This window comes from Pempheris klunzingeri, chromosome 22 (genome assembly GCF_042242105.1).
Source record: "Pempheris klunzingeri isolate RE-2024b chromosome 22, fPemKlu1.hap1, whole genome shotgun sequence".
Lineage (NCBI taxonomy): Eukaryota > Metazoa > Chordata > Actinopteri > Acropomatiformes > Pempheridae > Pempheris > Pempheris klunzingeri.
Genome location: NC_092033.1, coordinates 10,532,011 through 10,557,852, shown reverse-complemented (window position 1 = coordinate 10,557,852; position 25,842 = coordinate 10,532,011). Strand labels below are relative to the sequence as shown.

The window sequence follows — 25,842 nt, the reverse complement described above, 5'->3', positions numbered from 1 at the left end:
ATTTAATGGGAATAAGGAAGAGCTCTGTGTTGGGGGGAACTCAGAAGGTCACTCCACTGGCAGAGGGAGACGCTTTGAGAGGAGTCATGTGCAACACACAAGCTCGAGTGAGCGCGTATGTGCACACCAATGTGTGTGTGAGTGTTCACAAGAAGACTAGAAATACGCGAATGATGATGACAGCACATGTCAGAGATGTTGGATTACTGTAGTACGAGAGTGTGCAAATGAGAAGAGATTGAGGTATCGCACTGTCAATGTGCTTCTGTAGGAGGAAAACATTTCCAGTAGTGTTACACAAGGTTGATGCGTAGGTCGAGTCCATACTGTTATGTTGCAGCAGAACCCCAGTGAAGAAAAACAGTCAAATATATATACTGTGCTAGATGCAGACAACCAAAGCACATGGTACAAACACAGTATGACAGACACAAACAGACGCCTCAATAGTGTCTTGAAATTCACATTCTCTCCAGCGATACACGTATTTTTTGATCATTTAAACTCATGTTTAGCATATAATATTTGAATTATGCAAGTATCACATTTTTTCTTTTTTAATTTAAACAAATTCTGTTTCAAAATAGGCCACAATTGTCCAGATTTTACACTCATGAGATGGTATGACTACTGCTAATAAAAATGCCTGCAGTGCACAAGCAGGTGATTAGGTTTGTTGACTATGTAAACAGGATTTAATGAGACAAAGCCAGATAAAGAGACAAGCCACTGACATATATCTAATGTACCGTATGACTGCACACACTGTGCTACGGGCCACAGGACACACAGCATAAAGTACATGAATCAATGGTGCCCTCTGCCTGTCAACCTAAACACAGCAATTCTTAAACAGCAGGTGTTGCAACAAAGAGTCACTTTCTTGCACGATATGACAGCAGCAGAGACTCGTGGACCATTGGAATTTTCTTTTGAAGTATATTAACACAAGCAGACTGCTTTGCACTGCCGGGCCTGTTGGAGGGGTTCAGTGTAACAACAAGAAAAGGCAAAGGGCCAAATTCAAATAAAGGTGCCACAGTGACCTTCAACAATGCAAATATGTTCTATATTTACTCTCTTTAAACTCTTCCATAAGAGGGTGGTACTACCAGCCATGAAATGCTGCTTATTAGAGCTCTAAAATACTTTGTGTGTTACTTGTTTGTTGACACTGGAGTAACATGTGTTACTGAGCTGCAGCTTAAAAAATTCTGTTATAACTGCGTTTAAAAAAAAATGTCGATAGGAGCTGAAAACTGAAAAAAAGACTGTAAGTCACAGGTGGTTAACATGCATTTCTTAACTGAAACTGTTGGCTGGCTAACATGGAGGGTATTTCCTTTCAGTTAACCACATGAATTGCTTGAAGGGAAGAACCTAACAGCCGATAATGAAAATGGTTGTGAAATGGCGAGATTGACATCAGTAAATCGAGTCACCGTGCAACGTGGCCCCAGTACATTTTACCATTTAAAATGAAGGGACAAGACATACAGTGTGCAAATGAAATAGTTAAATCATTTATCTGATTATATGTGAAAAGGTGATGGAGCCGACTAAGTTCTGAGCTCTACGGTAGGCTGTAATGAGGCGTAAAAAGGTAGGTTCAGTGTTGATTAAAGATTTCAGCTGAATGTGATTCTTCAACATGTAATGGAAGGCCATTTCAGAGATAAAGGGCAAGGTGGGCAAATATTATGGAGCCTACTTTGGGGAATGACCAGGACCATATGGTATAATTAGCACAGTGAATTTACTGATTCTAGTAGCTCAACTAGGACGACTAGAGAGAAGGGCATTAGTAGAGGAGCTGAGAAAGATCAGATTTTTCATTTAAATATGCACCTCATTGCCCTTAATGGACCAAACACCATTAAACTTTTCTTCAGAATATTCTGAGATTCTATAATTCTCATTTATGCATTGAGGTCTATTTCAGACATGATTACTTCAATTATCTATCAAATGAGTTCAGTTAAACATATAAATGGTTTCTATCCAAATGTACTGTCCCCTGGATATCAATATGCTCCTCTGAGCAGCTTAGAGGTATGTTGTGGTCCAGGGCGTCAACTCAGGAAGCCGCCACAGTGATCGGTTAGAATCAACAGTGATTAGTAGATCATTGACTACTCTGGTCAGGGAAGTTTCAGTAGAATAATGGCACCAAAAGCCTGGTTGAAACGTATCAAAACAATTTAGATATATAAGGAAAACAGAATATTATAATTAATAATACTATAATATAATAATTGTTTAGAATTTGCAGATCAATATTAAACCTAAGGGCACGGAGCCCACGGGTCTAATATGCTGGTCGTAGGTTTGGAAGCCGTTACCAGGCTGGTAAAGGCCTCAGGGGAAATAATTCAAACTGAGAAAGAGTGCAGCTGGTCGGACTCAACATGGTGATGATTAACCAACACCTGAAACAGACACTGAATGTTCAGTGGACATAAAGACTTCAGTTGGTTGAAAGCTGTTACCTGTTCAGAGTATTATTTATACTGTGCTGTATAAAATAGAATAGAACAGAAGCTCAGGCCTCATAAGCACAAAGAAATAATACTTACTATTAGATATAACAAAACGCTTTTAATCCACACACACAAACGCACAGACATTACTAACAATATCATTTATTTTAAGAAATTATATTAATACAATGTTCATTAAATTAGGATCTTTCAAATCTGGACCCACCTCTAATAAAATATATACAAATTTCACAGTGAATTTGGTACATTTGGTTATAATATGAAAAGAAGTCTTTTCAAACCCTGTTAATAATAATTTTCTCAAAATAAACTCTGAAAGAAACAAAAGGAATCACAAAAAGGAAAAGATAACCAATACGTTTAGGTTAATGACATTAAGGCAGGGAACGGGGAATGGAAATTTAGCCCCCCAAAAAATCTGGGGCTATGACATCCATCTCCATCAGCAACAGTGCAATAATGCAATAATCCATGGACTTTAAAGACAGGAAGTGTGACAGTATGCCAATAATGAAAAGTCCCTTCTAATCAGTGCACTCTACCTACTAATTCCAATTAGCCCCAGTAAGCATCTATGTAATGGTATCCAAACAGAGGAGGGATTGCGAGAAGCTCCGAGCTTCACTTTCCTGTCCTGAAGTTTCAAGGCAGATCCTCTTTCCTGCTAAAATCTTCTGGAGAGATGGGAGGCAAATTTGAACAAAAAGCTTGGGGGAGAGAAAGTGTAACCACTAAAAGTCTTGTGAGGACGGGAATGTCAGGAGGACAAGTTGGGCTTGCGAGATGCGAGGGCTCCGATCAGTCCTGCCTCTGAGGCACGCAGCCTTCCATCTCCAACACCTCGGGCCATCCCTCGAATTTGTTGGTGTCCGCACTGTTCTTTATATGCTACGGAGGTAAACACCAGACACACACACAGACACACTCGCTTTATGAACCAAGAGGGAGGGTGTGACATCCTTGACAAATAAAGAACTTGTGAAACGACAGATGTAAAGGCATTGAAAGAAAGCGCCTGACATGAACAGGGTTGGGCTGCTTAGTGTTCTGATAAGCGCATACAAAGACCAGTAACCACCAAATGCTTGTGAATCATGAGTGTTCTCTAGCTTAAAGATTACAAGGCCCTTTTTGTACACCGTCATTACATTACTGCCAGAAGAATGTATTTAAAGTCCGAATGCATTCTCTCGACCTCTTCGCTTTAACTTTGTAATGTGAATGTGAACTTCTACTGTTACGATGGGAAAAGGTAAAAAAAGTTGCTAGTGTGAGAACTTCTCAGAGCTGGTTCTGTATTACAAACCACTGTGCTTCCTGGATTGTATTTGATCTTTTTCATGGGTGCCTAAAACAAGTAAACTTGTCCAAACTGACCAAACAGGTTATATGTGAGGGCAGCTGAAAGACACTTGATTTAAGCTGCCAGAGCGCTTCGGGGAATTTTATTGGGAGTTCTTTATTTCAGGTGTTTAGGAAAATGTGGATAAGCTGGTAGCACGAGCTTTTATCTGACATAACTCATTCCATTAAAATGAAACACTTAGAGTTATATAAAGACAAGGAAGTGGTTGTTGCTTTTGCTCATAAAGCTGTGTTCATTTAAGTGAGTAGATTTGTGGGTCATGTTACCTGCTCAAACGGACTCTTGGTCTTGATGCCTTTCCCTCCTACAAAGATCCAATTATCCCGGAAGCCTAAATTACTGATTGCCGAGCTGCCCAGATCAGCAATTAGCTTCCTGGCTTCATCATTAAGTCTACAGAACAAAGACGACAGTTATTATTTCATCTGCAGCACCACAGCCAATATTAGATAACAAAAGCAATCTACATTAATCATGCGAGTCTAAATTGTATCAGAACGCTGGGAGACAGGGTCCTTACTTTGTAGAGGGGTCATCAAAGGAGGCCATCATCACGACTGTCCCTTCTTCAATTTCCTTCAGGAACTTAATTAAGGGAGCCACATCTGCACAAGGTTACACATGGTTAACATGACGCATATGCGTTTTTAAATGTTCAAACCAAAAAGGCTTTGATATACACTCACCTCCTGCCCACATATCGAAAAAGTCTGTCTTGACAACCTCTCCTGTTTTCCCTGTGTGGAGGGGAGGGAAGAGCTCAGTTTAGACCACTTTAAATGTAATGTTTCCTAAATAAAAACAGGAGATTTAGATCTTTTATCATTATTAATTAAATAACAACAACATACTTAATATTTAATACACACAAGGAAACAATCTTGGTCGTGGTGCATTTGTGTTTATTGTAATTTTACCACTAGGACTGACATATTTTGGCTTTAAAACACACAGACAAAACAGAGTGGTGAAGCCTTTGTTTCTGATATGAAAGGACCCAATTAATATGTAATAATTTGAAGCAAATTGACTTCAAGGTGTGGAGCTGATAACGTTACCATTAACCAGGGCAATGTTGATTCCTCTCCCCACATTGTTCTTCACACCGCTCATGAGTCTGAAACAAAAAAGGAGGTCAGTGAGAGTAGAGCCCTTATGGACACTTTCACACGTACAGCATGGAGACTTGAGGGAAAGATAATATCTAGTGATGCTGTACAGCCACAGAAGGCAACACTTCAAAATAAATTCAATAAAGGATTAATGACAGACTAAAAAAAAAGGTAGTTGTGAGTAATGTCTGCTGAACTGGTTCAGTTAACACGTAAACAGTGGAAGGTGTAGAAGAAAGTATTGTGACTGCTGTGCTGTTATGAATACTTGATTTTTTTCAGGCTGCAGGCAATAATACTTAAGTGACGGCTTACTCTCACATGGCGAGGACAATTATTCTCACATAATTCACTTCAACGTGAGCAAATAAGGTGCCTCGCTGCAGCCTCCAGACACGGCATGAGTGACAATGTACGTTCATGTTTCGCCATTAAAAAATAAAAGCTTTATTACCCAACTGTTACATACATTTGACAATACATTTGCCGAGGTCAAGGGCACAGGGGGGTTTTAAACTTGATGTCACACAACAAAAGAGATCAAATTTCCCATCGACCCATAGAAATGCAATACTACACTACTGACTGGATAATAAAGCTGTTCGTAGCCTGGATCAGCAGGAGGGTCGATGTCACAGCAAACACAGATGATGCTCAATCGCAGTCCCCGCTCAGCACCCACCTGCCCACCCTTTAAAAAAACACAACTGACCTGTTTGATGCTAAAAACAAGTGTGACGAGTTTGCAGGTATGCTTTGAGAGATTAACATTTAAAAATATTCTAAAAATATTCTAAAATGTCTGGTTTTGTAAGAGAGAAAAGCAGTACATCCTCAAATTTGAGAGGCTAGATTTTTGCTTGATAATCAATTACTAAATTAGATGACTCATTTTCTGTCAATTGATGGATTTCAACAACACAATCAGCACTTTTCAACTGCGAAAAGCAACTGCAGAATTGGGATATTACAACTGAAAATGACTGTAACTGAGATGTGAAATACAGTTGAATGAAAATAGCTTATAAGGCTGAAGAATTAGTTATACTGTTATAATGAGCTCTGTTAGAGCTCTGTTTGTGCTGTACGTGTCCCCGAAAGTTTCAAGATGTCACTTCACTTACAATTTATCCTCCAGGCAGATTCTGGGCCCCACCACGCTGGCTGCTCCACTCGCCATCTTGAAGGCAAAGTGTCCAAGTGGACATGCCTTGGACAGCCCACACTTGTACCTGGTTGGCTTCGTTGCTGCGAATAGAAAACTCCAATTACACACAAAGTAACAGGCAGCAGCAGCATCAGGTTACAGGTGGTCCAGTCACATAAAGCCTACCCACAAATAGGTGAGGACGCAGAACAAAAAGCCACGGTTCCACTTGAACTCCACCGAAAGGAAGCTCTTAATGCTCTAAATGCCAAGCGCTAAGCTAAACACACACCTTCAACTGTGTCGTACTGCTCTATTATCTAGAGGCATGCTGAAGGATTTAGCCACAACCACACTGCCTCACACAGGCTCATTATTACCATTCTTGTGTCAACTGGTATAAAGAGATTTAAAAACAAAAAAAAACAAAAAGGAGGAACGTTATCAACACAGATCAGTAGTCGAGAATCAAAGCAAAAAAGGTGAAATGATAATAATGTCAGCACACTTACGGCCTTCATTTGCTGGCATGGATCTTGCTGAAAAGCCAAAAAAGGAGGTTTTCAGTAGTCTGTCTGACAGTGAGAAGTCCTGGACATTAACCACAAACCTATATTTGTTTTCTGGAAAGACATCACAACTTCACAGACCAAAAGAAAACCCCTTCTCTCACTCCTCACCACAAAGTCCCTCACAATAAAGAAGTGTCACATTTCCGCTCAGCCCACTTCCTTGTACAACTGCTCAGGGTAAAATATTAGTTTCATTTGGAGGGGAACTGTACTCACAAATCACGCTGCCCAGTTTGAAATCCATGTTAATCTCCAGCAGCTGGAAAGCCAGAAAGACAGCCAGGAGGAATGCAAAGACGAGCGCTGCTAACTTCAGAATACCTGAAGAGATAAAGACAAAAGCAGGTAAATAACAACAATCATCACTGGTGTGTGTGTGTGTGTGTGTGTGTGTGTGTGTGTGTGTGTGTGTGTGTGTGTGTGTGTGTGTGTGTGTGTGTGTGTGTGTGTGCTAGTGCTGAGCAGCTTAGAGGGGGTCCACTCACCGCCAGCCCTGACCATCTTTACGAGCCTCCAGCCACCTTTACAAACAGCCTGTGGTGACAAAACACACTATTAGTTTCTACTATGTATCTACTGAAGGCGCAGAGGGGGGTCTATGCTAGCTTAACTGTAGCTGACGTTAGCTAAAAACACAAGGAATTAGCTATTTTAGCGTCACTTTAGCTTACTGAATCAGTTATTACAAGGCAGCAGAGCACTATGAAGCATTTAAATTGCAGTAGTTGACTGTGTGGCGCCGCACACAAGCCTGGGAGCTACATTTCTGAAATGCTAGCTAGCGTCTACAGTGGTGTTTAAGGTTAAAACCATCCACGGTTAAAAGTGACGCTGCGTCCACTGGTCTGTAACTTCCTTGTCTCTGCGCAGGTTTGCTAAGACCGAAAACACGCATTCAGACGGGGCGATACTCCAGAGGTGAGGGTATAAAATGGTCCTGTGGTGACTGTTCACGCCTTACTTACCTGTTCAATCGCCCCGGTAACCACGGATGCCTGCTTCACGGTGAGTTACTCTGGAGGACTTATTCATGCTATGATGCTGAGATGGTCAGAGCGCTCAGAGGAGGAGGAGGAGGAAGAGGTCTCACTCTGTCGGAGAAACCGGAGACGAACAAGCAGGCAGAAAAATGCAAAAGGAAGAATGAAGCAACACCTCAAGTCATTAAAGTTAAACTTAAAGTTTTTATTTGATTATTATTATTTAGATTTTATTTCGTTGATTTATTTATTCAAGTTTATATGAATTTATATAAATGGTAAATGGTCTGTGTTTGTATAGAGCCTGTCCAGTCATTTCGCATCACATCCTCATTCACACATTCACACATCATTCATTCAAGAGGAGACTATTTTTTCACACACATTCACACACTGAAGCCCTGCTTCAGGGGCAAGTTGGGGTCAGTGTCCAAGGACACACAGACTGATGGGAGTTGGGGATCGAACCAGCAACCTTCCGATTGAAGGACGAACCCACTGAGCCACAGCCGCCCCAGATATGTATATACAACTGTGACTAAAGCATTCAGAAGTTCAGATGTTCCCATCGTAGATTCAGTTAAATCTGAGTCTAATATATTCCTTTGTCTTACATATACTATATATTTAGAATGTTAAAGTGTATTTCTTTGCATTTAGGGGATTAGGGAAATAATAGTAATCTTGTCATCAAAGGAATGATGCCTTTATAACCACAGTCCATTAAAAAGCCCCACAGTCAGATCTCATGGCTAAGTCAACAAGATGATAGCAGAGTTATTAGTTCTAATCTGTGAAAATTTTGGTTTTTGCCTAAAGTTTGGTATGAGACTAGTATTACGATTATTGTTATTTTTTTTTCAATGAGTGAGACGTCTAAAAAAATAATTTATCTTTGCTCCGTCACAATTTATCTTTGCTTCTGTCACACCGACTTCCGCTTCTTTCTTCTTCTACGAAACAGATGAGAGACGTTACAGCGCCACCAGAAGCTTTGACACGTTTATTCACCAAATCATGACACATTTTCCATTATGGCATACACAATAGAAAGAAAACATAATATTATGATGCATTTTGGCCTTTTCTTTTCTTTTTTAACAAATGCACATTTTCAGGAATGTCTTGTTTTCACATTGAACAGAGAGTAAAAAGGAGGTGCAACAGAGTAAAATAAAAATAAAAAATACTGTACAAATCAAAGAGTAAGCAAAGTAAATTAAATGAAGTAAGCTCAATAAATTAAGATGTTTTTCATGCTTGTCATTAAAATCCTCAGAACGGTGCTCCCATCAGGATATCATGGATAAGTCCCACTAAATGCTGTTGGCAGTCTTTTTTCAATCTTGAATATTTATTGCTTCCATTAAAATGTGCCATGTGTCATTGAATGAGATCCTGTCAAAAAAGAATAAAAATTGTGTCAATACACATGAGAAAATCAGCTGAAAGATTTTTTAGGGACAGACTTTTACACAACAGCTGCTAACATCAGCTCTCTTACAGCCAAGACGGCATCAGAGGTAACAGAAACAGGGATTAATTCAGTGTGTAGCTTTAGTGGATGATAACATATCAGGTATGGGATCAATCTGCAGATGCTCAGGATGTCAGTTCTTGAGCCACAACAAAGGCCAAAATGAGACCTGATGAATAAGTGAGTTTTTCAAAACTTGTGAATCACCACAACCACAGGAGCTGATTAAGCACACAGACAGACATGTGCACAGAAAGTATCAGGCTGAACAATCCAATAGTGTTCAAGATCATCACATGATAATGACGCTTACATCATCTGAGTCTGGCTGGCAGGCCGTGCCATTGCTGCTGGTGGCGCTTTCGAGATCGGCTGTGACGCGGTTATCATCATCCTGAATCTGGAGGTTGGAGAAACGATACACAGGAGTCCTGCAGAGGGCAACATGAAGCAGCAGCGGTCAGTTAATATTGAGTGCAGGATGGCAGACATGCAGCAGAGATGTGTGTCTGTGCTCACCTGTTTCTGTAAACCACCCTCCTCACAGCAAGGACGGCGGAGACAACAGCCACCAGGACGACGACTCCTGCTCCTGCACACACCAGGATCAACACCAGCTTCTCTCGCTGGAAAAGACACACAACAGCTGTCAGACTCCTAAACTCTAAACATGAACAATTAAAGATGCACACAGACTGATGAAGACACCAAATGTACTGACCGGTGTGTCAAAGTGTGTGACTGGAGACGAGGACCTGGCAGGTGGACCGGGGCTGGTTTTAACACCACAGGGTCTGATGACTGTCTGCACTGCGAGCTGAGGACCGAACCCCCCCTCACACCTATCACTCGGGACCTTACGGTACCTACAAACACAGTGAGAAGTGTGTCGGTGCTGTATGCATGTACAGGAGCTGCGTCTCTTCATTTTAAAAGGGAGTGAGTGTTGTTACCCAGCCGTCAGGAGCTCATCCTCCTCTCCGTTCAGGCACAGCTCCAAGGTTTTATTTGCAGAGCTGGATTGTCTCACACACTCTGAGGTGTTCACATGACGATAGTAACCGTAGTCGCTGTTGAGAAGGGCAGGAGTTAGGGCCACACAGGGGGGATATTCTCCATGCTGTCATATTTGTTGGGGCCAAAAGGTGTTCCCAAACCAAAATAAAACTGTCTCAGACATCAGATTTAACCATTTTTAACAAATTCTACATAGTCCTCATGTAATGTCACAAACAAATCATACCATAAATAGTCTTCCCTGGTGCACAGGCAGGGGCTTTGGTTCTTGCTCACCACAAACCCTCGCCCGTTCCTGCACACAGATTGTTTCTTTAGCCTCCTGTAAGTCTCTTTGACGCCCAAGATGCAGCCATTTCTCTCTGAGTTTCCTCCATCTGTGGCATGAGCCAACCACTCTTCATAGTCCCGGTCATTACCTGATGAAGAAGATGTAGACCAATCAGTGACAAATGTTTCAAATCTGCAGGTAAAATTAAATTTTTTTTTTTTCAATGAGTTGTATTACACCTGGAAAGACCATCTAGTGGGCTTTCAATTGGTTAACCAGTATAAAGCACATTTGCCATTAACAGACACACACTTCCTGGAGCTAAATTGCAGCCCTGCTGTAGAGGTGTCACCACATCCAAGTTTCATTTACTTTCAGGTATTTCTAACAGTGCTGTCAATCGAGTTATTCTTCAAAATCTGCCGCAACAACCACTGTTGTGACCACACAGCAAAACTGAGCCAGAATATAAATACCCTGAAATATTTGCTCAAAATCTTAAGTTTTCCTCTATAACATTAAATAATCCTGAATGAAAAAGAAACAAACACAATAATAAGAACAGCATCTTCAGGTTCAAGACTTTAACAGCCTAAATCTCTGCTAACCAACAAATCAGATTATGTTTGAAATGCTGCTAAATCCTGATTGGTAGCAGTGAAAACAGCCCAGAGAGTAAAATACACACAGAAATCTCATACATAATAAACCCAAAACTTTGGCCCGAATGTGTGTGTTCCTGCAGGATCCCTTCACTCAATATAAGCTGATTGAGAACATGTGTTTTTGAGGCATTTAAAATGCAGAAAAACCTCAACAACAGGCAGGCACTTTGAAAAGCAAAAAGGAGAAACAAGTGCTTCATAGGTTCTCAGTCATTTTGATAATGGAAAGTCCCCAGGTCATGGGTTGTTAAGTTTCTGTAACAGGAAACTGTTGTAAGGCTCCACCTCGCTGGAAACAACTTCATGCACCTCCTGTACCACCAGGTGCCGTGCCCTGTGGAGGTGTGGTGAGCCTGGGGAGATAATAGTAGATGGCATTATAGTGTCTAGACTCACACTCCCTCGTAATGAGGCTCTGGAAATCGATGGTCACGGCCACCCACATGGGCTGGCCGTCCTCCTCGGGCCGGAAGCCCCACACGCTGACATTCATGGCCTTGGTCCCCGGCTCAGATGCCAGGCCTGCAAAGAAGAAGGGCTGCTCTGTGAAGTTGTAGGACTTCCAACACTGGCCCTCGTCTGTGGAGAACCTGGTGACAAGAAATGGTGACAAAAGTGTGGCATCACTAGGAGCAGTCTCATATAAGAACATACTTTCCCTCACTGCTGAATAATACTGTTTTCAGTCAGATATGTCTGCTCAGTAGTACTTGATAGTCTTGACTTGTCCTTCACGCTGGGCCTCAACAGCCACAATGAGACCCCCAGAGTCCAATATGCTGTAGTGGTGAGGACCCCTCAGTGTCCCCCTCCAGTTATAACCCCCGTCTGAGGACACAAACACATCGGGGTGCTGTGACGATGACAGAGAGTCACCCACGGTACCTGGAGAAGAGAGGAGATCATCTTATATCTTTAAATCATCACCACATCAGATTTAAGACAAGGGATTAAAGTCAAATCAGTTCATGAGAATTTATCTTAAAAATCAGAATTAGAAAATAAATACGGGCTCATAGCCGTTTAATTACCGTGTGCAATAACCAGACCTATAGCAGTTGGCTCAGACAGAGCCAGCATGGGAACGATGCGGTTGTTGCGACTGTGCTCCCCATGAATATGAAGGTTGCACTGATGAAGAACACACACATAATGTTTCAGTGACTAACACGCATAATGTAATGTTAAAATGGGTAATAAGCACATGCAGACTGGGATTAGATGTCTCTACATATAATTTACTTTCAGGACATGCTCTCCACATTCCACGTTCTCGGGTTTGTTAAGCTGCCTCCACGTCCCTCCTCTGTTGAAGGAAATGACAGATCTGATACGGCCATCTGCAACAAAGCACATCATTATAGTCAAAGTATTTCATTAAATTGAATGTACTAAAGACTTACATTTTTAGCAAATAGTTTCATCTTTTAAACGAGGCTCAGTAATTTTCGAAAACAGGAGTCATTTCTTGGGGACTATTTCCAGCAGTGGAGTAACTCAAAACAACTTGGCTCAAAACAAACTACAGTATTCATGTTCATCACGATCAAAGAGCATCCGATGATGTGTTTTAATAGCTCACAGAGTCACAGAAGATAAAAACTGTAAACTTAAAACCAGATGAATGTACACTGGGTGCTTTGGTAGAAATTTAGCCAGATGTGCTAAATTCACATACATAGAACAGAGGTTTGTTACACACAGGATGAAACCCGTACCCTCGTCCAGTTTGTTGGTGAGGTAGACTCCTCTCAGTGAAGTTATGTTGGTGAAATCGCTCTTCCTCTGCCCGTCAAACAGGTGGCGCTCCAGTGATTTGGAGAACAAGATACCGCGGTCATCTGACGTGTACATGGTCCCAAAGAAGGTGTCTGTGGTGAAAGAGAAGAAAGGAAGACACAGAGAGTTTTAGTCTCTCAGTACTCTTCTGATATCAGGGATCAAAGTTATCCAGTAGCCTGTTCTAAATACATTGTTGGAAATGCATGAAAAAGAGTTCTTTTAGCCACAGGTGAAAAGTATGTTCATGTTGGTGGCAAACCACATTGCTGCCTGCTCCAAAGAGGATGGTGTTACTCATTTTGTATCACCTTCAAAGCGAATGAGCACCTGGGAACAGGTGATGCCCTGCTGACACAAACCTTTCAACATCAGCATAATAACAACAAGTCATCATCAATCATATTTTAACTGTGTGAAGCTCACACACGTGTCAGCTAAAGCCATGAAGGGCAAGCTCAGCTGAGGGAGGTGATGGACGTGGTTTGTGTGTGTGTGTATGTGGCCGTCTGTGTGTGTGTGTGTGTGTGTGTGTGCGTTACACCCTGATCCCGAGATATGTTTGTCAGCTTTTGCAGTGTAAACTAAATCTCCCTCCCTCCAGCTCACAAAAGATAAAGCCCCTCTACCCCATATCTCCCCTATTTATCTCAGCAGTACAAAAGTCCCATCACCAAACCCATACAGCGCAAAGTGGAGCACTTGTCAGGGAAAGAATCATCACATAATAAGACTGTGAGAGGAAACGGGAATAGACATGAGTGAAAAAGAGAGACTGAATGAGAAGCAAACCACGGGGGGGAGGGAGAGAAAGAGAGAGGGGAACAAAGACCGGGCAGCTGGATTTGCATGCACAAACACACTGTCAGTATGATGGAATGATTTGTCAGCAACACCAAGAACTTGTGAAACCAGTCTGGCCTTTACCGTTGAGCGTTTCCATTACAGCAAAAGGGGCTGAGAGAGGTGTAAATGCTGTCATTTTGTCTTCACAACATATTTGGCTGAATATGTGCCAAGCAGTGTTTTTTCTGGTAGTTTTCTTGTGTGTTTCTTGTTGCCTGTGTGTGTGTGTGTTTTTGTCCGTTACCTCCTGGGTTGTCCACGTGCATGAACAGCATGTCTACATCTCCATCCAGGATAGAGTAGAACTGCAACGCACACGCATGTCGAGGGAGAGAGAGAGAGAGAGAGAGAGAGAGAGAGAGAGCATGTGGGTGTGAAAAAAAAAACTTTGTGATGACTAATTTAATCTTTGCCATAAACCTTGCCTAATCGCCGTGAGAGAGAGTGTGTGTTTGTGCTGTCAACATCGTGTTGTGGGTGTAGGTGTCCAGTGAATGGAGCCTTAGTTTGGCACTCTAACGATTCCACTTGTCCAAATACACATCCTAAAAAATCCGCAGGACCACTCGGAAAAAGTTCAACTGTTTACTTTCGACGCAGACAAACAATTGGTACAGATAAACTGTCCATTTCCAAAGAGGCCAAAAAACTGTGAGTCCACTCTTGGCTTGCCTGACTGCCCCCTCTGCTCATCCCCCCCAAAACTCCTTTCTAATGAGAGAATCAAAAAGCAATTAAAAGGAAGCAACAGTCACAGTAACGTATTCCCAAAATATGCAAATGTAATACAACTGAGATTTTATGCATTTTAAATGATCCACATATTTTAAGTGCGAGGAATCAAACTATTAACTTATGACATGAGAGCATATATGAACTGTAAATACATTCACTTGTAAAAACTGGAAATGTTCCTTCCCTTCAAAATCAATCAACCTTAAAAGTTACTGTTTTTCATGTATTTGAACATATTTGTATGTGTCTGAATGTGTGTGTGTGTGTGTGTGTGTGTGTGTGTGTGTGTGTGGAGGGGAGGAAATGTTGCCATTGATTGATAGATAATTCTATTTTAACCTGTTTCTCACCTGCTCGGTGGAGGCAGACGGGAGGAGGGCTCGGCTGAAGCTGTCTCCTTGGTCTGATGAGAAATACATGACGCGGGGGGATCTCTGGGAGGAAAACAATGCATCACTGTATGAACACTTGGTGATTAATGATCAGAATTAGCGCTGTGCTTGATGGTCTCCCTCATTCTCTCAGCGTGTTCATGTGTGTGTGTTTCTGTGTGACGAGGAGGATTTGTGCTCATACATCTTACCGGATCCTCCATCACAGAGAAGAAGAGGAAGGCTCCTATGTAGCCAAAACTGTAGATGTCCTCATGGATTATGGTGAAGGTCTTCCCCAGATCCTTCGTCCTCTTCAGCTCTAAATCCCCCCTCTCATCTGCCTCAACTACGGCGACAAGAAGCAAGACGTTTGTGACAGCAATACATTTGACATATTCTGCGCCCAAGATATGCATTTTTTAGCAGAGGCTACATCTTTTACATTTCTCTTTTGAGCCTGTCAGGTGGAGTGTGGACTTTTTTTATTAGAAGATCTCAGAGTAAACGCAGCAGTGCTTGTACTGTATGGGCTCTTTATCGTCCCCTCTACTGTTTATCATCTATACATCAGAACAGACACAGGCACACACACATTTGTGATTTTGGGCTGTATAAATTAAATTTACTTAAAGGATAACTCCAGTACTTTAAAACCTGGGCCCCCATTTTGGCATATTTTGGCTCTGAAATGACTAGAAGACTTTGAGTTTTGGAATCGGTTCCAGTAGATCACCTCCTCTGAATTACAAAATGGTCCCTACAGAGATACACCTGTCATTTTCAACCCAAAATACACGAAAATTAGGCCCTAGTTTAAAAATACTGGAGTTATTCTTTAACTTTAATTCTAACATTAAACTTCTATTGGATCCACCAGCAATAACTTACCCTTAATAACTTTTTTTTAATTGAATTTCATATTGTTTGTGTAGCATAATCACACGTAGTCATCTACTGTTTTGTTGTGTTTTTATGCTGTAACAATGCAGAGAGAACTTCCTCTTAATGAGACAATAAAGAGCTAAACTAAACAGCGTAATGTCAGATTTCTCTGAATCTTTTTCCTGAATCACACGGCAAATACCAAACACGGTAAAACAAGAACATTAATCCGGACAACAAAGCAATAATACAGACAAACATTTGCAAAACAGTCTTGCAACAAACAGATTTGAGGTTTGTGTCGAAATCACTAGACACATTTTTTTATACTATCTGAGCGACTGGCGACTTTTTTTTTGAAGTTCTTTGTTCTCACAAAAGTGCATTTCTTACAGTTTCTTACTTGTGTCTACTCGACTGTAGCTGAAGAACAAATTAATACCAGCCCCCCTGATGGAAAGAGGAAGAGGAAAACATGTCACAAACACTAGAAATCTTACAACAATTTCCATAAAAAGATTACTTTTCTTCTCCAGAACAAAACACACTGCATAACATATATAATAAAGAAATAAAGAAATAATACATAAATTTGCAAAATAATCAAATAATCAAAGTCATGATGTTTTGGCAAATTTAAGTCAATGTTCCTGGAGCCTACAACTTTAAAAAAAAAAAAACATTTGTAATCTAACATATGCTTTCTTTTAGAGAGGGATTTGATGTGTGGTTTTGTTTCCTGTTTAGCCTCACCATGAGAAAGAATGCACTCCATCATGAACTTTTGTCCACTTGGCGCCAAAGTCCAGAGAGAGCCACAGACCGCCCTGCAAGTCAGGAAGGAACAGAGGAATGTTTACCTTTACTTTAAGGTGTGTGCTTGATCTGTGTGTGTGTGTGTGTGTGTGTTTGAGCATAATGCTGCACATGTGTGAATGGGTGTCTTGAGTACAAGATTTAGCCCAGAACATTACACAGAGCAAGGGAAGAGAAGCGACATTTAAAGGCAGAGAGAAAGCGGTCAGGCGTGCGGCTCACATCGATGCTGAGGGCCACGAGGTAGTCGGGGTTTAGGAAGTGGTACGTGATTGGCTGAACCAGGTGGAAGGGCAGTTGGATGAACTTGAAGGTCGCGCCGGCATCCGTGGAGGTGAAGATGATCCCGCCTGGGTTGTCCACCACTGGGATGTCCGCTGTCAGTATCACCTGTCAATTAAAATCCCTTAAGTTCAGACCTGAGTTGGCAGGGACGATGATGATGATGAAGAAAATAATGATAAAAATCCCACTGTTTGCAACTGCACATTTTAATCAGGAAAGATGCTGTTTTTTCAAACATGTTTTTTTCCCTGCATCTGTATCTTCTAACAATGCTCTCCTCCTAAGCATTTATATCTCAAATCTGTCCCAGTTTACAAATATTCCTGCAGAGATGATGTAGAAAAAGCTGAAATAAAAAGAAAAAGAGCAGAAAACGTGTGAAGATCCTGTTCTTTTTTTGTTTCATGATCCTGGCGCCAAAACGTCTATGCAGCAACACTTTCCTGTGGGTGTATTTTCGAACATGCAGGTTCAACCATGCGAGCACTGAGAGCAAAAACGGTTTGACAGTGAAGTTGTGGCACAAGTTGGTCAGACAGCAGAGCAACATGCGAGATGTCCTCACACTTTTGTGAGGCAACATCACACCCTCCTTCCTGTGTAGGAACATGTAGCACAGTTCCCCAACCTGAAACTCTCCCTGGCCTACTGTTAACTCACAGAGCTCCCCGGTCCAACGCTGACTCCAAACTCCTCCTTTATGAAGGTGTTGTTGATCCGATGGGAGATGTCATGGAAGGATTTTCCATAATCCGTGCTGATGGGAGAGGAAAGAAAATCACGTTTTTACTGCATGTTTGAGTTCTACTCAGGGCAGGATGGATGTGATGGTCATGTCACACTGCTCTTTCCTGTGATGAAACAGATATGAACCCACCTCCGATAAAGTCGTGAGGAGCCTCCTTCTAGGAAAGAATCTATTGGAGCGCTAAATGTTGACAGCACCAGGACAACCTAAAGGAAATGCAGCAGTGTGGTTCACATCTCAGAATCAGGGTCATTCAATCATGAGGGGCCGTGCAAAATTTGGCAAAATTTAGGAAGTCGTCATTTCATGAGAACTTTTTTGTACAATAAGTATGAGAGAGCTCCAGGACTTTTTACTTTTGTGGTGCACTGAGATACTCACTCCTGTCCCATCGCCCACCCATGTGAGGATCACATAGGAGCCGTCATCACCGTTGAACCCTGTCTAGGAGAAGGACAGAAGAGATACTCACACATGTGATGACATCACATCTTAAAAAACGTTAAAAAAACAAAGCAAACTAACTAACCCCTGTTAATTCAAGCAAAGTCCGCAGCCAAAAAGGGCTGACTGGTGCAGTGGTTGATTACCAAAGTGTTAACTACATCATCAGTTTGCACAAATGTCATTTTGTATTTTATAATCATGCCTGAAATCATTAATTCCACTTGTTTCTGCAACAGTTTCACGTTATTTTGTGTTTTAAAGAAACGTCACACCTTTATTTTCCTGACACAATGCCATAAAACAAAGAAAATGTAGTTAACTTTAATCAAACAAGTTTATGTATTCAGACATTTTTCATGTTGAAAAACTTATAACTGCATGTGGCTTCTTTGATGGACACTGCTGGTGCCTTCCCAGCTGCAACGCCACGTAACTCAAACACACCTTACCTCGTGTGTGTTGTAATCCAGGACCCTGTGCTCGGCGGGGGTGAGGGGGGTCCGGCAGGAAGTGAAGGGGGGGCCGTGAGAAGGCCTGGGGGTGCCGGAGGAGCTGCTGATATCCCTCCTTGGGCGCGCGCTGGCTTGGTCCTGGCTGTCATCCTGCTGAGCCCGGTGGAAAGTCACCGTCCTCCCCCCGCGGCTCCTGCCCTCAGCGCCCAGGAGAAGGACGCACACCCCAACGGAGACCACAAGGCTCCAGAACATATCCGATGCAACAATACGGGGACCTCACCAAAAATATGAGTACCAGTGACCGAGATGCCGCCGATACTGACTTAATAATGTTGCGCTCTAAAGGTAAGTGGGGGTGGGACGTGCTTGGACGGGTCATTAACATAAAAAGTGCTGTGTGAAGTGGTGCGTCCTCTGCCAGCAGGTGTTTCTGCCCGCATCCAGGTGACCTGAGCTGGTGGGAGGATTTACATGTCGGGTTGTATTTGATGGAAACGCACCTTGTGGTTATTTGCAACCAATGCATGAGAGGAAAATGCGAGCTTCGGCGTAACTAAGGATTAATTTGCGATGCGTTTGTATAGAGATGCGTAACAGCCAGAATGGAGAAATGAATGCAATGAACGAGTGAATTCAGCGTAACAGAACAGTTTCTCCCTGACTGGATTTGTAGAAGGCACAACTGAACGCAAGAGGACGTCACGTATTCATCTATAATGCCTCCAGTTGAATGAACTTCTCACTCAGTCAGGTGCCAAAGCTCCTCCGGAAAGGTGTTGCGCTTTTATGCACGACAGAATTCCGCTCATGATTGCTGAAAGTGACCTAAAAAGTACAGTGCTGCATTTTGTGTTTGAAACCACCGAGACATCCAAGTGCAAGGGATGAAGCACAGCTGTTCAGCCGCGGGCTGATGTGATTTGGTTTACTTTATCCAACTAAGATGGAAAATGATTAGACTTCATGTCGAGTTTACTTCTTTGTATTTTAAAGGGTCCTATATTCTGCCAAATGCACTTTTTAATGTCTTTTCAACATAGATATGTGTTCCCAGAGTGCCAACAGACTGCCAAACAATGAGGAAAGACCATCTTGTCTTTGTCGTCTGCTCAGTCTTTCAGTGAATGTTTGGGAAAACATGCTATTTGAATTTGGTTCCCCTTATGATGTCATAAGGGGATCTGGTGACCTCCTTCAGCTCTTCAGCAGGCCGACTGTCTCCGCCCACTGAAAAGCTACTGATGACCGCATTGTTTTTCCTCTTACTGGGAGACCAGCTCCCAGTAACACAAAGATGTCTACACACGCATGCAGACTGTTTTGTTCTTCTCATATGGAGCGTTCAGACAGCTGCAGCAGCCATGTCGGCTAAGAGACAAATAATGTGTTTTTTGAACGTTAGACCATGTAAACCTGTTGCAGTAGGACCTTCAAATACAAGTTTGAACTTGTATTGAGCAGAATGAGCATAATACGGGACCTTTAAAGGTGTGGAAATGTGTCCGACGGTATAATACTTGATTGTGTAAGAGACCATTCTCAAATAAGAGGACACAACAGCAAGAGCAGGACTCAGCTCACATGTATGTTTTTGACCCTTGAAACTGGAGTAAAGTTTCTTTGTCCTCCAGTTAATGTCATCCAGATGTTTATATTCTGAAAAATATGCAGCATCCAATTAGAGACAAAAGTGCATAATTAAAAGCAATTGGTTATGGTGGTTCCATGCTGCTTAGGGGGCAGGAAACCACACATACAAAATGAGAAGAGGCGCATTAAAAGTTATGACCTTATTATGACTCACCTCACTCTCAATTGGTGTGTGTGGGTGTTGCCATTGTAACTTCTACTATTGAAAAAAGCTTTCGAGCAAGCTGGTACAGTTCCTCACCCCAGAGGCAGAAGGAAGACAGGCAATAGGGGATAAAGCAATATGTTCACTGGGGATGGCTTAATGCAGGCCTAACTGTTAAAGCTTCAGCGTTTGTTTTTTTTGGCTCCTCTTGGCACAAAACAAAACCTGCAAAGTCAGATCTCAGGACTATTGCCCTTTAAAGGATTGTGCCAACTCTGGGTCAAACTAAAAAAAAATGCTGAATCCCACACTTCCCATAATACCCTCAGTTTTTAACAGGCTTCTGACTGTCCAAAAACAGTCATGAAATATTTCAGTAGGAGTCATATGTAACAGATTTGGAAGGCACTGATAAAACACTGTCATCCTGTCAATAGGGGCTTTGGATTTGGAAAATGCTTATGTGTTGTTTTGAAAGTGTCACAGCGATACACACAGGTATGCCAAATGATAAAGTCATTTATTTACCACAAATGAATGGAAAACAAATAGGGAAATGGGAAGGACAAATCTGTAAAAGTCAATAACGTAGGGGGTGGATGACTCAGATAGTTCAGCTTGAACATTCTGGCAAAGATTTGTTTGTACATGTCCCTAAAACCTAAAAAAAAAGGAATGTACTTAAAGTTGTGTCTTTGTCTCCATGTCTATGTCTTCACCAGCACATGTTTGATAAAATATCTAGGAGTGATGAGAGCAGTAAAAGTGAAGCACACCATGATTGGCCCAGAAAACCATTAGCTACAGGAAGCTAAATTGCTCCACAGCGACGTTACTGATAATTCCCAGCGGCTTCAAATCTTTGAGCAATCATCTGCTCCTGTTGCACAACCAGCCATTTGAAGTGGATGGATCTGTCTTTGAAATGCTTCCCATAAAGTTTCTTGAATCATTTTTCTACTGGAAGTATAGCTGGGGCGGTGTGTGTTGGGACCTGTTGCTCCTGAAATTGTTCCAATCGATACAAATGAACTTGATTCCTGTAAGTTGTGCACACTTACTTTTAATTATAGAATGGCATGTGGTATGAAAGGATCATGTATTTGCTCTGTGCAGACAAAAAAAAAACAGTTTTAAAGTGAAAGATATCTTACAGGCCAATTATTTTGGAGAACATTAGGGTTAACATACTGTAGTCCTACATTCATCTGCAGAGAAATTTGGCAAGCCATCGCATCAACCTTCCTTTGTGCGAGTAGCCATAGGCTTTTTAATGTGTTCTTTTTTTAGAACATATCTCAGTGGGCTCGTATTCATTGTAGCACATACTCAACTTTATTTAAAAAAGAAACACTCAAAATACACATTGTCATCACAAAAAAAGACAGAACTCTCACAACAGTCAGTGCAAATCATTGTTCAGTAGTGCTGTTACATTTCTTGTCGGATCTGTAGTTGCTTTAGCTCAGACTAGATGCTACAGTGTTTGATTACAGATGATGGCACAAATGGACCAAACAGAGACATGCTGCTACCATGTCAACCCCAACTGTCTTGTGCTGAGCATGTCCAGCGAGTTAATCATTACAGTAATGTTGATTCTCAGCAATGGAACCAGTACAATCATTATTCCCAGTGATTAAGTCTCATTGTCTGTCGATCCATTGCCACAGCATCCAGCATGTCCGTCCAGATGACCCTGGGCGCTCCCCTTATGAGCCGATGTTTTTAGTCAATGACGATCCTCTGCTGGGTTTGCTTGAGGACAGCTGCCTCTGCGTCCGCTGGTCCAGCTCCAAAATGTACTGGTGGTCCTGGACGTACATCAGACCACCAAAGGAGTCAACTATTCCATAAATGACCGCGAGGACGCTCAGAGCCGTTCCAATGAAATACATCTTAAGGATTGCTGCCACCATGGCTGCTCCGGTGAAGGACAACTGGCTGCAAAAGGAAAAAAGAAAGATCAACTTTTAAAGATCAGTTGCACTGTTTTTGGAGCATTTTTAGAGCATGTATGCCAACAATATGGGCCACATGTTAAGTGAATCACTGCAGCGCATTTCGGAACAGGCACTGGTAGGGGATTAAGAAGAAAAGGACTTGTGCATGGAGAAAATTTTTCTTCAAGGAAGCCAGAGAGATGAAACACGAATTAACAGGAAGAACCATGCTGTTGGTGCATTCACAGGCAGTTGGGAAGTTTAATGATCAGCAACTAAAACGGCTCTTTGGCTATTCATCTCGTTTACAATTTAACTTAGATGCCATTAGTGCCGTTTAGTCAGCAGAGAGTAGAAAATACATGTTCAAGAGGTGCGCGAGCCTCTTCTAGCCACTGGGCTTAACTGTGGAGGCAAATGTCGACTTTTAAACAAAAGACACTCAAACGCAGCCGCGTCAGAAATGAGCTCGAGGCGCAGAAGCTACAAAGCGCGTGTTTCTGGAGGCGATAAAACCTGAGACCACACAGCGAGAATGTGCTCAGATCTCTTCATAGCCAGTCCTGAAGCGAGGACGCACCATGTCTGTAGATGTCGTGTGTAATAACTCACCCGCTCGGCTTGCTCTCTGTCTCTTTGCTCCTCTCTTCGTTGCCGTGGAGGCTGACAGCAAACAGGGGCGGCAGCACAGCAATCTGCGGATATTCCCAAAGATGTATTTCTCCTCTTGCACGATTAGAAAGTCTTCATCCCACTTGGAGGCTGGGATCACACTGCTGCTACTACTGCTGCTGTTGCTCTCCTCTCCCCTCGGTGGTGTGTGGGCTCCTGAGGAGGCAGAGCCACTTTATAGCACATAATGATGACATCACAGTGGCTGATTTCCTGAGTCTTAAAAGCAGAGGTTCTGAAGAAAGCTCTGGAGTTTCCACTGGGCTTCTGTCACGCTTGAATAAAGTTATATAAGGGCTTTGTCTGTTTTCGAAGAATTTAACATGCTTTTTGATCATTTGAATTCAGTAGATTTTAATCCACCACACTGCCACAAATGTTGGCAAATTATGGGTTAATAAGGCCTAAAATAAGTGAGTTGGTGGAATGCTCCTTTTAAAGGATTTTAATAAATCCTGAGGGGACCATGAATTGTATGTCATGATAATGTGTCCTATAGTTGTTGAGACTTTTCACCTATAACTCACAACAGACAACAAAGGGCGGCCGCTGTCATCCTCTGGGGACCATGAACGTCCGCACACATCCTTAGTCCATCCAGTAGCTGACCAGACTGACCGACCAACCGTAGCCATTCTGTAATGGATGAAGACCTCTGTGTTCTCGGTAGCAGCTGTTTATACTAAGTTCAGTCACAGACTCAGGACAAGGCAGCTTATAGTAGTAGTTTATATTTATATGTTTTATATTCTATTCTATCCTCTTCTTTTTCACTCTTTGGCATTCGGTGCGGATGGCAAAGTAAGATTTTCATTGTACAGGGAAACCCGTTTCTACACTGTACACATGACAATAAACACTTTGAATCTTGAATCTTTGAATCTTATCTCATGACAGGAATACAATATCATACCCTAATAGAGAATATGCTGTCAATGGCTTTATGTCCCAGAGGCAACCAGGAGGATAGAGAGCGTGATTCTATCTCATGAACTGCATGTTTTCACTTCCTTATTTTAGATCTGACCTTAAAACAGCAAGGTCTTTGTTTTAATACTTAAGTTGACGTTTGAGGACAGACAGGCTGAAGTGTTGACTGTTAAGCAACGAATCTGGCACATGTTCTTACAGAATTAAGAGAGGTACTGTTTTGACAGTGCATTTTCTCCACGCACACACACACACACACACACACACACACTCATGAGCATGTGTTAATTGGCTTGCTCAGACATATCCCCCCCCAGGAGTCACACCATGTAAGACTTCATCCACGTCATTGTGGATATTCCAGACTTTCACTCTGGAAAATTCCCCATTCAGAAGGATGAGCTGAGCAGAGCAAAATGGCTTCGCTGTTCTATATTTTTCAGTCATGTTTTCACTTCCCACAAGTTTTGGCTCAGTTTGTGAGGAAGCGGCACACAGAGCCACTGGTACAGTTCACTGGAAGGACACAATGCACAGATGCAGGACTAAGTCTTAGGAGAGTGGTATAACTCATCCTGACTCAGCTTAGAATTTGGCATCATTTAAGCTTTACAAGGCCCGATGTTACTGCATGATATGAGTCAAAAACCTGAACTCAAGTGGGCCTGCATCGGAAATCGCCTCCCAAATAAACTTGTGCATATGTTACTTGTTATTCAGTAATGGTTCCTCTCCAAAGAATCAGAGAATGATGATTTTCTGAGTTAAAAAAAAAAAAGCGGGGAGTTGCATAAACAGCTTTTAGAGTCTGGGACTTAAAGTTGATACTTTTCATAAGCTGCCAAAAATTTCCTCTCCCACAGCAACAGCCAATAGTTCAGATTACTCATCTACACACACACGCACACACATATTAAATGCTTTTTTCATTTCGCTGCCTGGACCTAAAACAGCTCACTCACAAGGAGAAAAAATGGCAGACTTCATTGGATTTAATCCTGGGCTACTTTTTACTACACTACGGCATAAACACTGAAAGGTCGGCAGAGCCATTAAACAGGAAACAATGGGACAGAGAGAAAGCTCAAGACTGTGAATCAGAGCAAAGTCCTCAGTTATTCACACAGGACACACTCCTTTGTTGTCGGGCGGTCATTAAAAGTGAGTAAATGAGCACATTATGGTGATTTATATGACTATAGACACACAATCAACAAAGTAATCACTTTTAGACTTCCTCCCTTGTTATCAAAGGACAAAATAAACTCTGATTCTGAGATTTCCTTTATGCAAGAACAGAGTTGATGAAGCACAGTACATCTGTGACAGTAACACCAGAAAGAAAACTGCACCTAAAGAAATCCCTTACTCAGGAAATTAGGATTGCTTGGCGCAATAGAACATTGCATCCAGTAGATGTCAGTGTATGACAGATAAGAGCTGAGCAGAGGACAGTCTCACATGAGCTCAGGCTTGGATACAAGGAAAAGTCTAGCATTACTAGTAAGAGGTCGAATCAGTGTTGTACTGCGTCGTACTACGCCTTTTCTCAGCAGACTTGACTTATAGAAAAGCACAGAACAATGACACAAACTAAGACTCCGTTCCATTCAAGGGCATGGATGAGCCATGACCATCGACAGAACCATGAAACTGAGGCATCTAAATGGAATTCAGCCATCATAATTTTGTTAGTTTCACCTGTGCTTTACAGTAGGACTGTAACATGTCAAAATGTGTTCGACAAAATAGGCCAATTGTATCATATTTTGTTCCTTTTTTAATCTCCGTCTCTCTTCCTGTATCATAGGTGTAAATGATATAATTACTAATGGCTGCATGCCATTGTCAGTGTCAGTGCCAGTTTCAAGGTTCAGGTTTTGTGCACACCTCGTACCATTAACGATATCAGTTCCACTTGTGCTTTTTCAGCTTCTCCAAGTCAAAAGGTCCTCTGTGACAAAAGGTCCGTATCTTAATAAGAAATGCTGCACAGCGCCCACAGCCACCCCAGTATTAAAACATAT

The 25,842-nt window shown here is 42.0% G+C and overlaps 2 protein-coding genes and 1 long non-coding RNA gene across 3 annotated transcripts; all 3 read right to left on the bottom strand.

Moving 5' to 3' along the window:
* Positions 1-2,598: 2,598 nt before the first annotated feature.
* fam3c (FAM3 metabolism regulating signaling molecule C) lies at positions 2,599-7,792 on the bottom strand. Its single transcript, XM_070853672.1, has 10 exons — positions 7,664-7,792; positions 7,184-7,232; positions 6,915-7,019; positions 6,639-6,665; positions 6,104-6,227; positions 4,926-4,984; positions 4,554-4,604; positions 4,388-4,472; positions 4,134-4,260; positions 2,599-3,389 (listed from the first exon to the last, which is right to left on the bottom strand). Exons 2-10 carry the CDS (start codon positions 7,197-7,199, stop codon positions 3,300-3,302), a joined length of 684 nt encoding a protein of 227 aa, XP_070709773.1. The 5' UTR covers positions 7,200-7,232; positions 7,664-7,792; the 3' UTR covers positions 2,599-3,299.
* Positions 7,793-8,677: 885 nt separating this feature from the next.
* On the bottom strand, positions 8,678-18,727 carry LOC139221780 (sortilin). The gene is made up of 21 exons (XM_070853716.1): positions 18,470-18,727; positions 17,955-18,017; positions 17,703-17,779; positions 17,486-17,582; positions 16,763-16,930; positions 16,478-16,551; positions 16,128-16,174; positions 15,052-15,188; positions 14,819-14,902; positions 13,978-14,038; positions 12,827-12,979; positions 12,351-12,448; positions 12,140-12,239; positions 11,819-11,993; positions 11,505-11,698; positions 10,399-10,591; positions 10,109-10,225; positions 9,877-10,021; positions 9,675-9,781; positions 9,469-9,586; positions 8,678-9,076 (listed from the first exon to the last, which is right to left on the bottom strand). Exons 1-21 carry the CDS (start codon positions 18,725-18,727, stop codon positions 9,062-9,064), a joined length of 2,481 nt encoding a protein of 826 aa, XP_070709817.1. The 3' UTR covers positions 8,678-9,061.
* Positions 18,728-21,582: 2,855 nt separating this feature from the next.
* LOC139222127 (uncharacterized) lies at positions 21,583-23,017 on the bottom strand. The gene is made up of 2 exons (XR_011585909.1): positions 22,826-23,017; positions 21,583-22,214 (listed from the first exon to the last, which is right to left on the bottom strand). It is a non-coding gene; the product is annotated as an uncharacterized lncRNA (long non-coding RNA).
* Positions 23,018-25,842: the final 2,825 nt, after the last annotated feature.

Coding starts and splice junctions, on each gene's coding strand:
- fam3c (XM_070853672.1), bottom strand. Junction 6,666..6,914: donor CAAACTGGGCAGCGTGATTT/GTGAGTACAGTT, acceptor TTGGCTTTTCAG/CAAGATCCATGCCAGCAAAT. Junction 4,473..4,553: donor TTTCGATATGTGGGCAGGAG/GTGAGTGTATAT, acceptor AACCTTGTGCAG/ATGTGGCTCCCTTAATTAAG.
- LOC139221780 (XM_070853716.1), bottom strand. CDS start 18,727: ATGTTCTGGAGCCTTGTGGTCTCCGTTGGGGTGTGCGTCCTTCTCCTG. Junction 16,552..16,762: donor TCGTGGCCCTCAGCATCGAT/GTGAGCCGCACG, acceptor CCTGACTTGCAG/GGCGGTCTGTGGCTCTCTCT. Junction 9,587..9,674: donor AGGGTGGTTTACAGAAACAG/GTGAGCACAGAC, acceptor TGCCCTCTGCAG/GACTCCTGTGTATCGTTTCT.